Source organism: Lolium perenne, chromosome 4 (assembly GCF_019359855.2).
Source record: "Lolium perenne isolate Kyuss_39 chromosome 4, Kyuss_2.0, whole genome shotgun sequence".
Classification (NCBI taxonomy): Eukaryota; Viridiplantae; Streptophyta; class Magnoliopsida; order Poales; family Poaceae; genus Lolium; species Lolium perenne.
This window is the reverse complement of record NC_067247.2, coordinates 161103746-161120277: the sequence shown is the minus strand read 5'-3', so window position 1 is coordinate 161120277 and position 16532 is coordinate 161103746. Positions and strand designations below refer to the sequence as shown.

Genomic DNA, 16532 nt, shown 5'->3' with positions numbered 1-16532 from the left:
CCTTACAAAGCATGACTGACTAGAGGTAAGGTCATCGTAATGGGTCACCAATTTTTGAACTCATCACCTGTAAAGTACATTCGTTTAATCCCGTGAGAGGTCTTATTTAAGAAGTTTTGAGCTTTGGAGTTAAAATATGGCTAACAGAGAATTGACAGTGTAGGAAGTAATCAACTTCGTTTCACAAAAGGAAAATATTGCTTTCTAACCTATGGCGGTTAAGAATGGGAATGGACCGATGCTAGTTTGTAATTTTATTTTTCAAAGTGTAGATGCACCCTGTAGAGAGGCCACAAGAAATAGCACTTCGATTTAGAAAATAATTATTGTTTGAAATTTAAGTAGGAAAGTGCTAATCATTGCAACGTGTGGGCAATTTTAATTGGTGGGTTAATCAGGCTGTGCATTTGCATGTGTGTTGTTTTGTTATTTATTGTGGTGACTGGTGAGTGTATTGAGAACAAGTAACTGCGTGTATGGTTGCCCTATGCAGGAGCCCTCCACGGTAGCCACTTCTCGCATTTTTGTTGGGCAAAACTTTTCCTCATCTGGCCCACCATCCGCTGTCGCTGCAAAAGCAGTCCTGCTATCGTCCTGTGGCTTGATATATGTGCTTGCGCATCCGCTATTGCTTGTGTGTCTCTGTTTGTGGACCGTGTTAATTGATGACCCACGTGTCTGTGTGTTGGGTGCATATGCTATAACGAGAAAAACTATCTCATTAGTCGGTGGAGACTGCGTCTCGAGCCCCACGTCTATTCATCTCACGCGCAAGAAAGACCCCCTCCCATCTTCCCTGCTCCTCACTTTTCGCCCGTCACCGGAGATGCGTCTCCCTCCCTCCGCCTGCGCTTCCCCTGCATCCATGCCCCCCCCCCCCCCCCCCCCTCCCTACGACATGTGGCTCTCTTCTTCGGCTCGACCGGTCCCATCATGGAGGAGATCAGGCTGATGGGGAGGACGCAACAGATTTGGATGGGGAGACAGGGAGGTGGCGGGGATGGGGATGCACTCATCGGCACAAAGAATTGGGGAGCTGGTGTCCGCAGGATAGGTCCTGATCTTCCTAGAGCACCACGCCGCCGACAGCGGTAGGCTTCAGATTTTGGCATCGCCTGGGTTCATCTCCGGTGAGGTATACCGACTCGTCTTCTAGACTCGCTTGAGTGTGCTTTGCCTGCTTGTTCGGGTGGTTTCTTTCATAGTTTCATGTATATCCATCTTACCTCGTACATTCGTGTACATATGCCACAGAGGTGACGGCTCCTTTTCCAATTGCTAAAGGTGTGGTACCAATTTACTTGATGGTTGCCTGGAGTCCGTCTTTTCCGTAATACCTTCCGTGGACGAGGTGCCCCTCCCGTTGGCTTTTCTCTATCGGCCTCATCCACGTTGTACACCTGGAGCTCCACGTCGCACCCTTTCTGGACCAGGCCATATCCATTTTTCAGAGCACTTTCTATTTTGCTTGTTCTTTTCAGTATGTGGAATATATTAGTGTAACCAGGCCTAATTTTTCGAGTTTGTTAGATGGTATTTTTGTACACTTTGGTACTTCTGTTGGATGCCCTTTTGATCATTACCTCTGTCGTTGCTTTTGATGTTAGTTTCACAATGTCATAAATGTTCGTTATGTAAATATAGGTGTTCGGATGATGGTTGGATGCTCACAATTCACTGTCTGCCAGGTACATGGTGTTGCAGTAAACCTAGCCAAAGAATGCTCAGGCTAGCATGCATCTGATGGTTTTGCAACTCAGCGTCAATGCCAAAGAAAGTTTCACTTCGAAGCGTATGTTCTGTGTCAACACAAGATAATTAATCTCATGGAATTAATGGCCACACTTTGTGAGATGAGTACATCTTGTCGATCATTTCTTGTACGATTATGAAGGATGGTTCAAATGGATTATGATTTCCATTTGCTGTGTTGGTTTGTGTTGGCTGAATTTTATCTCTCCGTTTTTTTATGTTTTGTCTTTTATTCTAGATGATGTATGACATTGTGCACAACAGCAAGCTTCTGATATATTATATCTTTCTACGCATGTTCCGAGTTATAAAGCATATGGAATAGATTCCTCAGTTAATTCCAAATTAACAATAGGAGTATTGTTTTTATCATTGAATCCTATCTGCAGGGACTACTTGCCATCAAGATACTTCTGCTATTGATATGTCCATGCCCTATATTGATTCGCTGTGATTCCTTGCCATGTGGGCAACAGCTTATCGAGCATGCTGTCTCAGTGGTCCATGATAGTGAGGTCAATCTTCCTGGGAAGCCTGCGGAAAATGAGATACAAGTTGCTTGATCAAATTACAGTAGGAGCAGGACAGTGAACCTGTGGTACAACAACTCTCAAACAGACAACTTTTTTAATGCATTTCAATATTTTGAGAGATTTAATATGACCTAGCAGCTTTTAGAAGTTCAAACCAATGTAAATCTTCCAATTCTTTGGGCTCTTTGTGAAATTTGTAGGGGTGTTAGTTCTCTAATCACTTCTAATCCGAATCATAGAGATAAAAGCATCGAATGCTCAGGGGGCACCTTCATTGTTTGCATACTTACTGAATCATTTGGTGGTATCTCCTTTCCCGTATAGGATGATTTTTTGGCCAGTTGATATGTATGGTTTGATGATATGTTCTTCATGCTGCAGGATCGACAACAACATATTCAGTCTTAAATATTGATGATAAATTATGTATCTCCAGACGTGTATATTGTTCCTTTAAAACCGAGGTTGCTGTTTATTATCTGGATAATGGTGGTTCAAACATTAATTCCAACAATGAATATTCAGTTTTATTTTAGCAGAACGGTATTGCAAAATATATACCCGAGGATCTTGAAAAGGTAATTATTACTTGTATTGGCACAGATTTGTCTAGGTATGCATGTATCTAGACAGACAAGTATTTTGAGCCGGAGGGAATACAATGGTGTATGGTATTTTAGTAATCCTTCTTGATTCTATTTTAGTCAGCGGTCTGTTTTTCCCTATTGAGGCATGCTTTATCTTCGCCCCAAGTGCTATGTTTTATTTGCATAATGGTTACTATAGGATATATATATACTTATCGCTTTCCATGTGCATTAGCGTAATTATGTTGTGAACTAGAAAGATTTAGCGGTCTCTTTATTATTGAGGCGAGGCGGGGATGTGTGTTTCTGAAGCAATTTACATACAGCTCCATAGCTAAATTTTTATGTGTTCTAAAATTAAATGCCGTTGAAAAGACAATAGTTTTGTCTGCATTTTCGTAGTCATTCACTTTTCCCTATTAGAGTTAAAGTATACATTTCATGTCACTGTAAGGTTATTTCTTTCTACTAATTATTATTGAATCTAAATACACATTTTCCAACTTTACTTTACAAGAGCTTCTTCCTGTACTTCTATAAAATCATGCCAATGCTCAACACTCGCCCCCCTTTGATATGTAACATTTTCCAGTGCAAATTCCTTATACATTTCCTTCATAAAACGCGTCTGAAGATTATGGCCTCTAAAAAATCAGATATATGTATATAATTATTTTTGTTTTGCTCCTTGTCAAGGGATGTTCAAGGTAAAATGAAATCGTATTCTTACTGTTGGAAAATTGACAACTACCAGCCATTTGAAGCATCTCCGTTAATTGACCAAAGAAATGTCCGGAAGTCATGTTGGTTTGAATTTTTTGACAACATCAAGAAACAGAAAATGTAAGATCTAAATCTTCAAAAGGATTCTACTTTCCACATTTGTTGCAATTACGCCCAACCAAAGGTGTCGACAATGTACATGGATCTGACGATATAGACTCTCTTGTCTCACATATCCATTTGTTTTTGTCTGATATGTAGATGACTGCATCCATTCATTTATAAATGTGAGAATCCTGGAGGAACTTTGGATTGTTTTCTAAATTATATGTTCGTTGTTTCATGCAGGTGCATTTTTTTTGTCTTTTATACGACAGGGATTGGTTCCGGTGATGTGCAAGCTGAGTGGTATCATGCAACTGTGAATTGTATTTTATAACTACATGTAAGTATCTTGATGTCTTGCTTTTGATCCAAGATGATCCCTGTTATTAACACTAAGGTCCCAACTTCTTCTGTGCACTTGGCGAGGAAGAGAAAACCTTAGCCCTTCTTAGGATTAACTACAGATCTTTTCTTATCTTTTTAGTGTTAATTTTTGAACTGAAGTTGTACTACTCACTACACTACTGTATATTTGCTCCAAGAGAAAAATATTACAGTATATTTTTTGCAGCTGTATTCGATGTTGGATAGTCATAGAAACTGGACTGAAGTGTTGGTGCTTCATCTGGACATGGAGAGGGAGAGCAATTTGTACCTCATCTTAAAGAGGGTCGGAAGAGGAAGCAGGCAAGCAATGCTGACCCTTTGGCACGAGCCGAGGGCTTCGTCTGGCTGTGGCCGCAATGATCTTACAAAGAATTCCGTGAGAAGTGGCAGATGGATTTCTTCTTGTGATGTAGTCCTTTCTGACCGATGTGAAGTAAATGTTTAGCACTCCTTATTGAATCACCTTTAGTGAACAACACAATATATTTTAGTTTGATTGTTTGAGTCCTTGTGACATTTTTCTTGTACTAGCTAGCAGTTAATTTTAGTCCGCTCTTGCTATCCGTTATTGTTAACTAATGGTGCTCCTAGCACTCAACGTAAGAGAGCTTAATCTTACAGGAGAGTCGCACATGTAAAGCCGAGCAATTAGGACGCACATTACTGGCTAGGAAGCGCCCCATGGGGCGCTCCAGCTACTAGTACTATGCATGTTTGTGAGCCGCTGCTTCTATACTGTGTTTCTAAAAATAACTCCTCGTTGTCTGAAATGCTTACACAATTATTTTGATTTAACCACCTTGGTAATGTCGTTGGAGACTTGGAGTGCCAGTGGTTCAGTGAGCGACCCTGATGAGAAGATTAAATCAGGAGTACCCTGATGCCATGATTGCTTCTTTTTTCGCTGATGATGCTAAGATTGGTAACTGCAAGAATTTAGGTTACCTTTCTTAAGCGTGTAATCTATGAGCCTGTTGCAGTAAACTCCATGCGTACCTACTCTACAAACTGCTTTGATACATTTTTCTTGGACCGTGATATCGGGCGAATGGCGCAACCTCTGCTGTGTGATCTAGATCCAATGGTGGATGAATTTTTCGAAAAATAAAATTCTGTAGAGGTTGCCGAGCCTCACGAAAATAAGGCTGGTAACTTCTTTACCTCGAAACTTCCTATTTTATTTAAATTCGTATGTGCAAATCCTTAGCCATATATTTTTATTTTTTGAAATGGGGAAGCTCCAGCCTCTGCATCAAATTGATGCATATTTTTCGATAAAAGGTGATTTATTACTCAAAAGTTTAAGCATTACACCTAGCCTCTGCATAACTAAGATGCACACAACGTTCAACTATCAAAATCCTTTAACATTGCACTGAAAGACGAAAAAAAAAAAGAATACGACTAAGCTTCGTTGGCCTCAATATGCCTATTATGCAGCCAGCCATGTTGAGAAATAAATTTCTTGGCCGTATTCTCCAGAAACCTCCATAAAGAGGTCACGATCTTCCAAACGTTGGAGCGGCAACCATGAACGGAGCAAAACCGTAGCTCGGTACACAACCTACGAGAGAAGATTTTTTTATCATTAAAAACCTTGTCATTTTTACATAACCAAAGCGACCAAACGACGACAATCGCTCCCACCCAAGCGTTTTATACCTAGATTTGACCCAATTTATCCAATTACTCAAAATATTTGCAATGCTGCGAGGTGGATATAAGGTACTCCGTAGAATCTATCTGAGTGATTGACCATATAGATCTTGCAACCCGATAACCGAAGAAAAAGTGTTTTATTGTCTCTTGTTCATGGTAGAAAACACATTTCATACAACCATGCCAGTTACGTTTGACAAGGTTATTATTAGTTAGAATAACGCCCTGACGAAGATACCATGCAAAGACCTTTGTTTCAAAGGTATCTTCATCTTCTAAATAAATTTATTATTAACAACCGGTTGACTGGGTATAATTAAAGATTTGTACATGGATCTGACCGAGAATTTACCATTCTTGGTAGGACTCCAATGAAATTCATCGACTCCCTGAACCAGCTGGATTGAAGCTAACCTTTGTAGCAACTCAGTTCATGAAGCTAGTCTAGGATCAATAAGATCATGCCTGGACGACATAGAGGGTGGGGAAGTTTCCATCACCTTCTGTAAGGTATCATTCTTATGTCGAACTATATTTTACAAAGCCGGATATTATTCTCAAAGAGTAGTTGTACCCAACCACATATCCTCCTAAAACGATGCATATAGCTTTTATTTAAACTTTATTCGAAAGGGATCTATCAAGATCGTACATCATAAAATTCGAAGCCACCACTCAACACTTACAAACTCGACAATGGGTGAAGTGACATGTTGTCATGGCCTCTGCCCTAAAACAGAAACAAACACCCCACCAAACTAAACACCGAGGGTATCCCTGAGTCACCCTATGGTGAAAAGAGGAGCTCACAACCAGTCCCCAGCTATAGATAAAATACTGCTACCCACCTAAACCAGGACAAAAAGTTATCTCACATTAGACAGAAAAGATAACAAGTCAAATACCAAACAAGAAGATATGAGTATGTTTTCTGTCCTAGAGAAACAAATTGTGTTGCTCATAACTTAGCTAGGGAGTGGTTCCCAGCCAAGTGTGTGGCTTGAGGATCCACCAAGTTTTATTATGCCTTTGTTAATTGAAAATGTAAGGGTGTGTTTGACTGTTTGGTAGCCTATATGAGCATAGCTCAACACATACGGTGCTGCCAAACAAGTAATGAGTATAAGCTCAATTTAGTTAGGGTGAGTTTGTATGATAAGAGAGATATATTCTGAGTTGGACCGGGCTACCAAACACACCCGAAGTCTTATTTGATGAAATAAAGGGTGCAGTAGTGTACTGCTGTTTTATAAAAAAAGAAATTCTAATTAGAATTCTGAATACATCAATATTTTTCTGGCTGTGAGCACTCAACATTTGTTGGGCTGCGAAGTAATTAGAAAAGAAGAAAGTATTTTGTAGATAAATCAGTGGGCCTCGAGTATTTCAGCCCACCTGGATTTCCCACAGATCTGGAGCATTTCCCCTTTCCTTCGGTCGTTGCACTCCAGGCAGGCACGGGCAGCATGCGCCGCTCAAACCCTCTTCCCACCGCGGCGCTTCCGGCGGCGGCCATGGACACCCGGGCGCCTCCCGTTCCCATGGAGCCCGCGGTGGCGGCCATGCTCCGGCTCCAAGGCCATGATCCGGACGCGGTAGCCGGCCTCATCGCCGACGTGCTCACCCACGTCCACTGCGCCCTCCCGGACCCGCCCACCTCCGTCGACGCTCGCCTTTTCGCCCTCCTCCCCTACGACGCCGTCGACCGCGTCAGCAGCCTCCCCGACGTGCTCCTTGGAAACATCGTCTCCCGCCTACCCATCAAGGACGCCGCGCGCACGGCCGCGCTCTCCCGCCGCTGGACCGGGGTGTGGCGCTCCGCCCCGCTCGTCCTCGTCGACTCCCACATCCTCCCTGCCGGCGCCGCGATCGGGCGCGCCGACACGCGGCGCGTCACCTCCGCCGTCTCCTGCGTCCTCGGCGCGCACCCGGGGCCGTTCCGCTGCGTCCACCTCACCAGCAGCTACATGGAGGAGTTCCATGGCCTGCTCACGCGCTGGCTCCAGACCCTCGCCGTCAAGGGCATCCAGGAACTGGTCCTCGTCAACCGCCCGTGGCCGCTCGACCTCGTCCTCCCGGCCACCTTCTTGAGCATGACCACCCTCACCCGCCTCTACCTCGGCCTCTGGAAGTTCCCCGGCACGGCCGGCGTCCCGCGCGCCACCTGTTTCCCCAACCTCCGTGAGCTCGGGTTCAGCACCGTCATCATGGAGAGCAGGGATTTGGACTTCATGCTCGACAGGAGCCCCGTGCTGGAGACGCTCTGTGTCGGAGGGAACATGTTCAAGCTTCCCCTCCGCCTTGTCAGCCAAAGCCTCCGGTGCATCAAGATCACCGGGTGCTCCTTTGAAGAAATCTCTGTGGTGGACGCCCCACGCCTTGAGCGACTCATCTGTTCAGCATGTTTGCCCGGCGGCGCGGTCTGCACCAGGGTGAAGATCGGCCATGCCCCCAAGCTGGACTTGTTGGGATACTTGGATGCACGAAGACATGTCCTAGAGGTCGGCAAGACCGTCATCAAGGTTCCTCTCATCTTTTCCATTTTCTCTATTGTACATCATACCTGAATGATCATTGCATATGTGTGCACGATCTTTGTTCTTTTAATTGGGCGCATTGATAATCTGAGATTGCGATTGCAGGCTGGGGTAAAGGCAAGCCCAAGCACCATGGTGTCAAGTGTGAGGATCCTGGCTTTGGAGGTGTGTTTTGGTGTCCGGAATGATGTCAAGATGATCCTAACTGTCCTAAGATGCTTTCCCAACATTGAGACGCTCCACATCATGGTAAAGCCCCTGATGCATCTTTTGGCAGGCATTCATTTGCACCATCATTTACTAGCATTAGTACTATCATATTGTGAATTGCTGCTGTTGCTGCATGATCCGTCAATAGCTGGTGAACCTCATGTGCACTGATTTTCATAAATTTTTCAGTCTGGAGAAACTGATCAGCCCTTGGGCAAGCTCAACCTCAAGTTGTGGAATGAGTTTGGTCCCATAGAATGCATCTGCTCACGCATCAAGCTGCTGGGTTTCCATGATTTCCGAGGGGATCGAAGTGAGCTTGCTTTCCTCAAGTTTTTCGTTGGGAGGGCTTTGGTGCTGAAGGAGGTGATGATAGTGTCAAGTTTCACTTCCAAGGAGGATGCGCGTTCCAAAGTGTTGCCTCTCTTGTCCATGAAATGGGTCAGTGCAGGCACCAAAGTCTTTGTCCACTGTTCTAATCGTCAAAGCAACATTCGGAGCTTCAAGAGAGCATCGGATTTTTCTCTTGGCGACCCTTTTGTGGAATGCTGAAATCAAAGGTGCCTATTTATTTCCTGCGAAGCAAATTGCTCTGGAAGTTGTTTAAGTTCCGTTGTCGCATAATGGATATGCACTATTTTCAGCTTTTTGATTTTCTGCCCTGGCTCTTGTTTCTGCAAACATGATTAGCTTAAGTGTCTAACTTAGTAGTACTGTTCTCAATTATTCAAACGACTACATGTTCTCGGACGGCAATTATGGGGCATCTACTATACATGCACTGTTTCAGTCTGTTGTTGTTCTGCCCCTGCTCTTGTGTCTGCAAACATGATTAGCCTAAGTGTCGAAGCTAGTAGCTGCAAATGACTACCATTTTGTGGTATGTGGTATAATATACTGTTTTTCTGGATTATTGTATTTGTGTGTGATTGCATTAGTTAGGTTTGATCCGATGAGATTGGTGTTACACTCCACAATTGCTGCTAAACAGACCACGCTTGATGCTATGGAGTATTAATGATATCTGAGCTATTTCATGTTTTACTTACTGCCTTGAAAATATCCACCATGCGACCATGCTCCTGATGTGGCGGTGCCATCTGCGGTTTGCACATTTAGCAACAACAAAAACCTTGAGTTAAAGAAAATATCCTCTGGATATTACCTCTCTTCCAGCTGCAGAAAATTTGAATCCCTTCAGGCTGGGCCATTTTGTGTTCTGATTGATTTTCATTGATATGGTAAGTAAATTATTGTCCCAGCTCTTATGTCCTACCTTGTTCTTCATTTCGGAAATCTGGATCATGAGAGGCAAGCTAATTTAGATGGCGATGGTAACTTGAGCTACATGGGCATGGCTAAGAATAGTTGTCAATGTTCAGGTGACCATGGAACCTGTGAAAGATTTCCTTAGTAATGATATGCAGCATCCTTCCTTGATCAGTTAGGCTTAAATGCTAGACCCCTGCCATCTTTTCCTACTCCGTAATTAGTTTGTACACAATGATGAACTGATGAAGTAGTTATTGTCCCAGAGAGAGCACAAATAGTAGCATTCCTGGCCTTGTTTGTTACTATCGCTCATGTAGTCATGTTATTGCATTTAGTAGCATAATCCATATTATGCAAATTTGTTCATTATGCATCACCTTATTTGCGTTGGAGAGTTCCTGGGTCGGAGTGCTGGACCATGTTCTTGTAGTAGGTGTTCTGGATGCCAATGAAGCAGGCGTTGATGTCGGATTGTCGGTGTTGTGCATTCCATCGCCAACTTTCAGTACGCTCTGAAGTTGGCAGTTACAAAGCAAGAAACCAATTTTAAATTTTGTCCATCCTTTTTTTTTTTGCGGGTAAATTTTCTCCAGCCTTGTAAAGCATGATCTACCAAGGGTAAGGTCAATGGTAATGAGTCACCAGCTTTCGAACTCATCACATGTATAAACCATGTCTGTTTAACCCTGCGAGTTGGATGATAAAGAAATTTTGAGCTTTGGAGTCAAAATATGCCTAACAGTTCCATTGTTTGAGATGGGGTTGAGAATGGGAATGGATCGATGCTATATTTGTAGTTTTATTTTTCTAAGTGAGGCCAGAAGCGGTCTAACTTAATTTCAATTGGTGGTTAATCAGTCCATGCATTCACAAGTGTATAGTATTGCTATTTCTTTGGTGACTGAGAAATAATTATGTTTTCAGTTAACCATAAGAATCATCCGATGAAAACATTAATACTAGTGCAAATACAGTTTCATTAAAAAAATTGATAGGGGGAGAACTTTTTTTTTAGACGGAAGGCTCGAAATGAACCCGGCTTTGAATTAACGAAGCCATCAAACCGGCCAGGAGTTACACCATGAATTACAACACACATGAAACGCAAACCGAAACCTAACAATAAAAGACAACACAAAGAACGCCAAGCGCCAGGTTGAGTGAGCCTTTTCTTCTGTTGCACCGGAGCGAGTACGTCCTAGTCCATGCTAGCAAACCTCCTACGCCTCAACACAGCAGCTCAGGGGGGGGGGGCTCGACGGTGGGCCAACAACCTAGCATAACTTGAGGATCCAAAGGAGAGGGGGTCTTGCGGCGACGCCTCCAAGAAGGTGCATGGCGCACGAATGCGTCATCATCGTCGACAGAGATCGAGGTCCTGCAAAGTTTTCACCCAGACCCCGAACCACCACCCCCCGAGCTCGGGTTAGGTCCAGACCAGAGACACAACATCTTCTAATGGCATTGGGATAGGCACATCGGCCGAGACTACGGCCAGACGCCGACCTAGCAAAGCCCCCCAAGGCACTAGGCGAGCCATCAGCTACCGAAGCAAGGCCGTGTATAAGCAGCCAAGCCGACGAGGTGAGAGGGCTGGGACATCAGCAAGAGCTCAAAGGGAGATCCACAAGACAGTACAAGAGAAGTTTTCCCGAAGCGAGGCCACCAAGATTAGCAGGTTGAGGTGAAGGGACGGAATCCAGCAATTCGAAGCGAGGGATCAACATCGGGACGCCTTCAACAAGGGAACGACAGCGCATGACCGAGGGCCGATCTGGGCCCAATAATCCCAAAACACGCCCGGGTGAAAGCGTCGAAAAAACGTGGCGACGGAGGAGGCGCAGCAAGCAGCGCCCCCCAGACCACCCTCAGATCCAGTGAATCTCGCCCAGGCCTTGCCAGCCCCAGATCTGGGCCCACAAGCCCAGATCCGGCCGTCACCACGCTCGTGCCCGCAGTCACCGGCGGCCAGCGCGCCGGGAGGCTCCGCCGCTGCAGACGCCAGCCCAGCCGACCGCCAGGTCCGTGGCAGCCACCCCGCCGGGTCCAAGTTCCGCGCGAGGGGAGGAGAACCGCCGCCGCCGGCACCGCGCGGGCTTTGCCCGGTGGCTCGCGCCGGCGGCGGCAGGGGAGATGGGCTCGAGGAGGGGGCGGAGCTGGGGCGCTCTGATGACCCACAAGTATAGGGGATCGCAACAGTCTTCGAGGGAAGTAAAACCCAATTTGTTGATTCGACACAAGGGGAGACAAAGAACACTTGGAAGCCTTAACAAATGAGTTGTCAATTCAGCTGCACTGGAAACAGACTTGCTCGCAAGAGTTTATCGGTAGTAACAGTTTTATAGCAGTAGCAGTAGTGAAATAACAAAGCAGCGAGTAACAAAGACAGCAGTAGTGATTTTAGTAAACAGCAGGATTAAAATACTGTAGGCACGGGGACGGATGAACGGGCGTTGCATGGATGAGAGAAACTCATGTAACAATCATAGCAGGGCATTTGCAGATAATAATAAAACGGTGTCCAAGTACAAAGCAATCAATAGGCATGTGTTCCAATTATAGTCGTACGTGCTCGCAATGAGAAACTTGCACAACATCTTTTGTCCTACCAGCCGGTGGCAGCCGGGCCTCAAGGGAAACTACTGTATATTAAGGTACTCCTTTTAATAGAGTACCGGAGCAAAGCATTAACACTCCGTGAACACATGTGATCCTCACATCACTACCATCCCCTCCGGTTGTCCCAATTCTTGTCACTTCGAGGCCATTGGTTCCGGACAGCGACATGTGTATACAACTTATAGGTAAGACCATAAACAATGAATATCTTGATGAAACAATAACATGTTCAGATCTGAGATCATGGCACTCGGGCCCTAGTGACAAGCATTAAGCATAACAAGTTGCAACAATATCATCAAAGTACCAATTACGGACACTAGGCACTATGCCCTAACAATCTTATGCTATTACATGACCAATCTCATCCAATCCCTACCATCCCCTTCGGCCTACAGCGGGGGAATTACTCACACATGGATGGGGGAAACATGGCTGGTTGATGTAGAGGCGTTGGCGGTGATGATGGCTATGATCTCCTCCAATTCCCCGTCCCGGCGGAGTGCCAGAACGGAGACTTCTGGCTCCCGCGACGGAGTTTCGCGATGTGGCGGCGTTCTGGAGGGTTTCTGGCGACTTCGACTTCTCTCCGTGCATTTTTAGGTCGAGGCCAATAAGTAGTCCGAAGGAGGGCGTCGGAGGCCGGCCGAGGGGGCCACACCATAGGGCCGCGTGGGCCCCCCCTAGGCCGCGCCGCCTTATGGTGTGGGGCCCTCGGGCCTCCACCTTACTTGACCTTCTGGCTCCGTCAGTATTCTGGGAAAATAGGGCCTTCTGCATAAATTCCGAGGATTTTCCCGAAAGTTGGATTTCTGCACAAAAACGAGACACTGTAACGATTCTGCTGAAAACAGCGTTAGTCCGTGTTAGTTGTATCCAAAATACACAAATTAGAGGCAAAACAATAGCAAAAGTGTTCGGGAAAGTAGATACGTTTTGGACGTATCAACCCCCCAAGCTTAGCTTATTGCTTGTCCTCAAGCAATTCAGTTAACAACTGAGCGATAAAAGAACTTTCACGAACTCATTTGCTCATATGATGTATATATTCTCATGCTATGGCTAATACTTAAGCAATTCATAATGAGATACATGCAAATAAGATCATCTAACAGCTATGTCAATCATGGAGAGGTACCAACAATTAATAATAAGCATCATGAATCATGTATATAAGCAGGATTGCAATGTTCATAAGAGAGTATGATAAAGTGGTATCTCGCTTGCCTGTATTTGATTGGCAAAACATAAATGCCCGGGCACCTCTGGAGTTCATAGAAAGACTAGAAGTAGTGATTGTCAAAGATAAAAGCATCAAAGTTATACCACAATCAATCATATTTTGAGACAAGCATATTATACTAAGAATGACAGTTGTGCTCTCAAGATAGTGCTCAAAGAAAGAATGGAGACACAACATAAAAGTAAAAGATTGACCCTTCGCAGAGGGAAGCAGGGATTAACATGCGCTAGAGCTTTTCATTTTCGAAATCAGGAGTAAAATTATTTTGAGAGGTGTTTGTCGTTGTCAACGAATGGTAATGGGTACACTAACTACCTTGCCAACCGGACTTTCAAGAGCGGCTCCCATGAATTATTTGCATGTTTATGTGGCACTCCTTCCAACCTTTCTTACACAAACCATGGCTAACCGAATCCTCGGGTGCCTGCCAACAATCTCATACCATGAAGGAGTGCCTTTTTATTTTAGTTTTATTATGATGATGACACTCCCCCCAACCTTTGCTTACACAAGCCATGGCTAACCGAATCCTTCGGGTGCCGTCCAACAATCACAAACCATGGAGGAGTGTCTATTTAAGTTAATTAATTTGGGACTGGGAATCCCATTGCCAGCTCTTTTTGCAAAGTTATTGGATAAGCGGATGTGCCACTAGTCCATATGAGAGTCCGTCAAAAGTAAATGACAAGGTTGAAAGCTAAACACCACATACTTTCTCATGAGCTATGAAACATAAACACAAACTGAGAAGCATTTTGAAGGTTTTAAAGGTAGCGCATGAGAATTTACTTGGAATGGTTTGAAATGCCATGCATAGGTATTTATGGTGGACACTCTGGGATAACTTGGTTTTCATGTGTTTGGAAGCACGAGCAGCGTTCCCGCTCAGTACAAGTGAAGGCTAGCAATAGACTAGGGAGCGACAAATCAAGAGAGCGAATCGTCATAATCATGCTTGCGGCAAAATAAATTAACGGAGGCATAAAAATGATACAAGAACTCTGAAGCAATATAGATCATCAAGGCTTAATTGACTTTTTGTTCAGTCATATGCATGCGTGAGCATGTGCCAAGTCGATATAAATGAATTATTCAGAGGAGGATACCACAATGCCATACTTACTTATGAATAAAACAATGCAAGCAAACATCCATGACATGCTACTCATATTAATAGATTGGAGCTAAACATGAGAGATCATAAACTACTAGACTTTCTCAAATAACATATACCTCACATGAACCAACTAAGCATGCTCACATGGATGAGTATATGTACAAAAATGAAAACAAATAGAGTTCATACCAGCCTCTCACCGCAATCCAATTGTCGTAGATCGTCATTATTGCCTTTCACTCGTGTACCTTGGACAATATGAAATGAAAACCACGCTCCAGCCACCGAAGACCATTGAACTCAAGATGAACTTTACAAACCAAAGAAGAACAACAAATATTTTTGGTGTTTTCGAATTTGAGAACAAGAACAAAAGGAAACAAGCGAACAAAGCAAAATCTTTTTGGGTTTTCTTATAGCAAACTAGCAATAGCAAATAAAGCGAAACAAATGCAAGAAACCAAAGCAAACAAATTATGAAGAGAAACAACAGAAATATTTTTGGTTTTTTTGTGTTTTGGAAAGGAAACAAAGCAAAAACAAGAAATAGCAAACTAGAAGAAACACAGAAAAGCGAGATGGCAGAAATCTGCCAAAACCTGACAGCAGTACAGAAATCGATTTTTACAAAAATCTTACGTTGCTCAGCTCGAAAAGTTTTCAACTAATGAAAGTTAGATAACAACCTGGGGAACCTGCACAAAAATTGGCAGCTCAAAATAACGTTCTGGCTGTGTGCACGAATTTTTCTAGTAACAGCCCACAATCTGTTTTCAGGCAGCACTTCCCCAAATATCATCTCCCTCTCATTAGAAAACCACTCAAAGAGACTAAACAAGTATGTATAAGTATCCAGCAATCATAATATGCAAAGAATGAGTGATGCCGGTATACCTCCCCCCAAGCTTAGGCTTTTGGCCTAAGTGGAGTTCAACCCCAACGAGGATCGCTGTTCCTCGCCGGTGGATAATTCATGGCGTAGTCATAGTAAAGTTCCTGTGCAGAAGAAAAGCGTGGAGGCTCCACATGTCCAACATGTTGATGCGAGGAACTTGCTGCATCGGATGATGAGTCGAGGTGATCCTCGACCTCCGAGTCGTCTCTTGCATGATGGCCTCCTCCCTCTATGTGTGCATCCAGTGCACCTTCTGTGACCGACCAATCTCCCCTGGAATCAAGGTTAGACAGAACAGGCGCAGGCAATCTTACTAGTTTCTCAGTTTTCTTAGTTATTCTCCAGACTTTCTTATAAAATGTCACCTTGTAAAACAGGTTACCCAAGTTGGAGGAATCAGAAACAAATTCATGTTTAATCATAGAGGCTATGTCAAGTTTTTTTATGGAGAATGGAATATCAAAATGATGAGGTTCTACATTATGAAAAGCTAGTAAACGAGAGGCGATGAGACCTCCACAAATTCCACCTTTCTCACGGTTAGTAGCGAGTCTATAAGCTATCAATGCCCCCAAATTATAAGTCATACTACTTTGCAGTGCCGCAGCTAGAAAAGCTAAATCCGGGATAGAAAGTTTACCACCAATCTTTCTAGCAAGAACGCATTTAGTAATGAAATAGGCAAAGTAGCGGATAGCCGGGAGCTGAATGCTAGTGATTTTACCACTATCCTCTGAGAAACTCCTTCCATAGCAAATCATCTTGAAGAGGCTTAAGAGTTCTTGCGGCGATCCCCTTATCTTCTCGCATGATCCCCATTGCGGTACTCTAATTGCTGCACAAAAATCACTGAATGGCAAGTTGACAGCTTTATTGTAAATTTTATACTGAAC

The 16532-nt window shown here is 44.1% G+C and overlaps 1 protein-coding gene across 1 annotated transcript; it reads left to right on the top strand.

The window, feature by feature from the left end:
* The first annotated feature begins 7222 nt into the window (after window positions 1–7222).
* LOC127294337 (F-box/FBD/LRR-repeat protein At1g13570) lies at window positions 7223–9406 on the top strand. The gene is made up of 3 exons (XM_051324139.2): window positions 7223–8268; window positions 8389–8532; window positions 8683–9406. The coding sequence occupies exons 1-3, from the start codon at window positions 7261–7263 to the stop codon at window positions 9043–9045; spliced, it is 1515 nt and encodes a 504-aa protein (XP_051180099.1). The 5' UTR covers window positions 7223–7260; the 3' UTR covers window positions 9046–9406.
* The last annotated feature ends 7126 nt before the right edge of the window (window positions 9407–16532 follow it).

What these genes read in the sequence shown, in the direction of transcription:
- LOC127294337 (XM_051324139.2), top strand. Translation starts at nt 7,261, where the DNA reads ATGGACACCCGGGCGCCTCCCGTTCCCATGGAGCCCGCGGTGGCGGCC. An exon ending in TCGGCAAGACCGTCATCAAG is followed by an intron (nt 8,269 to 8,388) that starts GTTCCTCTCATC and finishes TTGCGATTGCAG; the next exon opens with GCTGGGGTAAAGGCAAGCCC. An exon ending in TTGAGACGCTCCACATCATG is followed by an intron (nt 8,533 to 8,682) that starts GTAAAGCCCCTG and finishes TAAATTTTTCAG; the next exon opens with TCTGGAGAAACTGATCAGCC.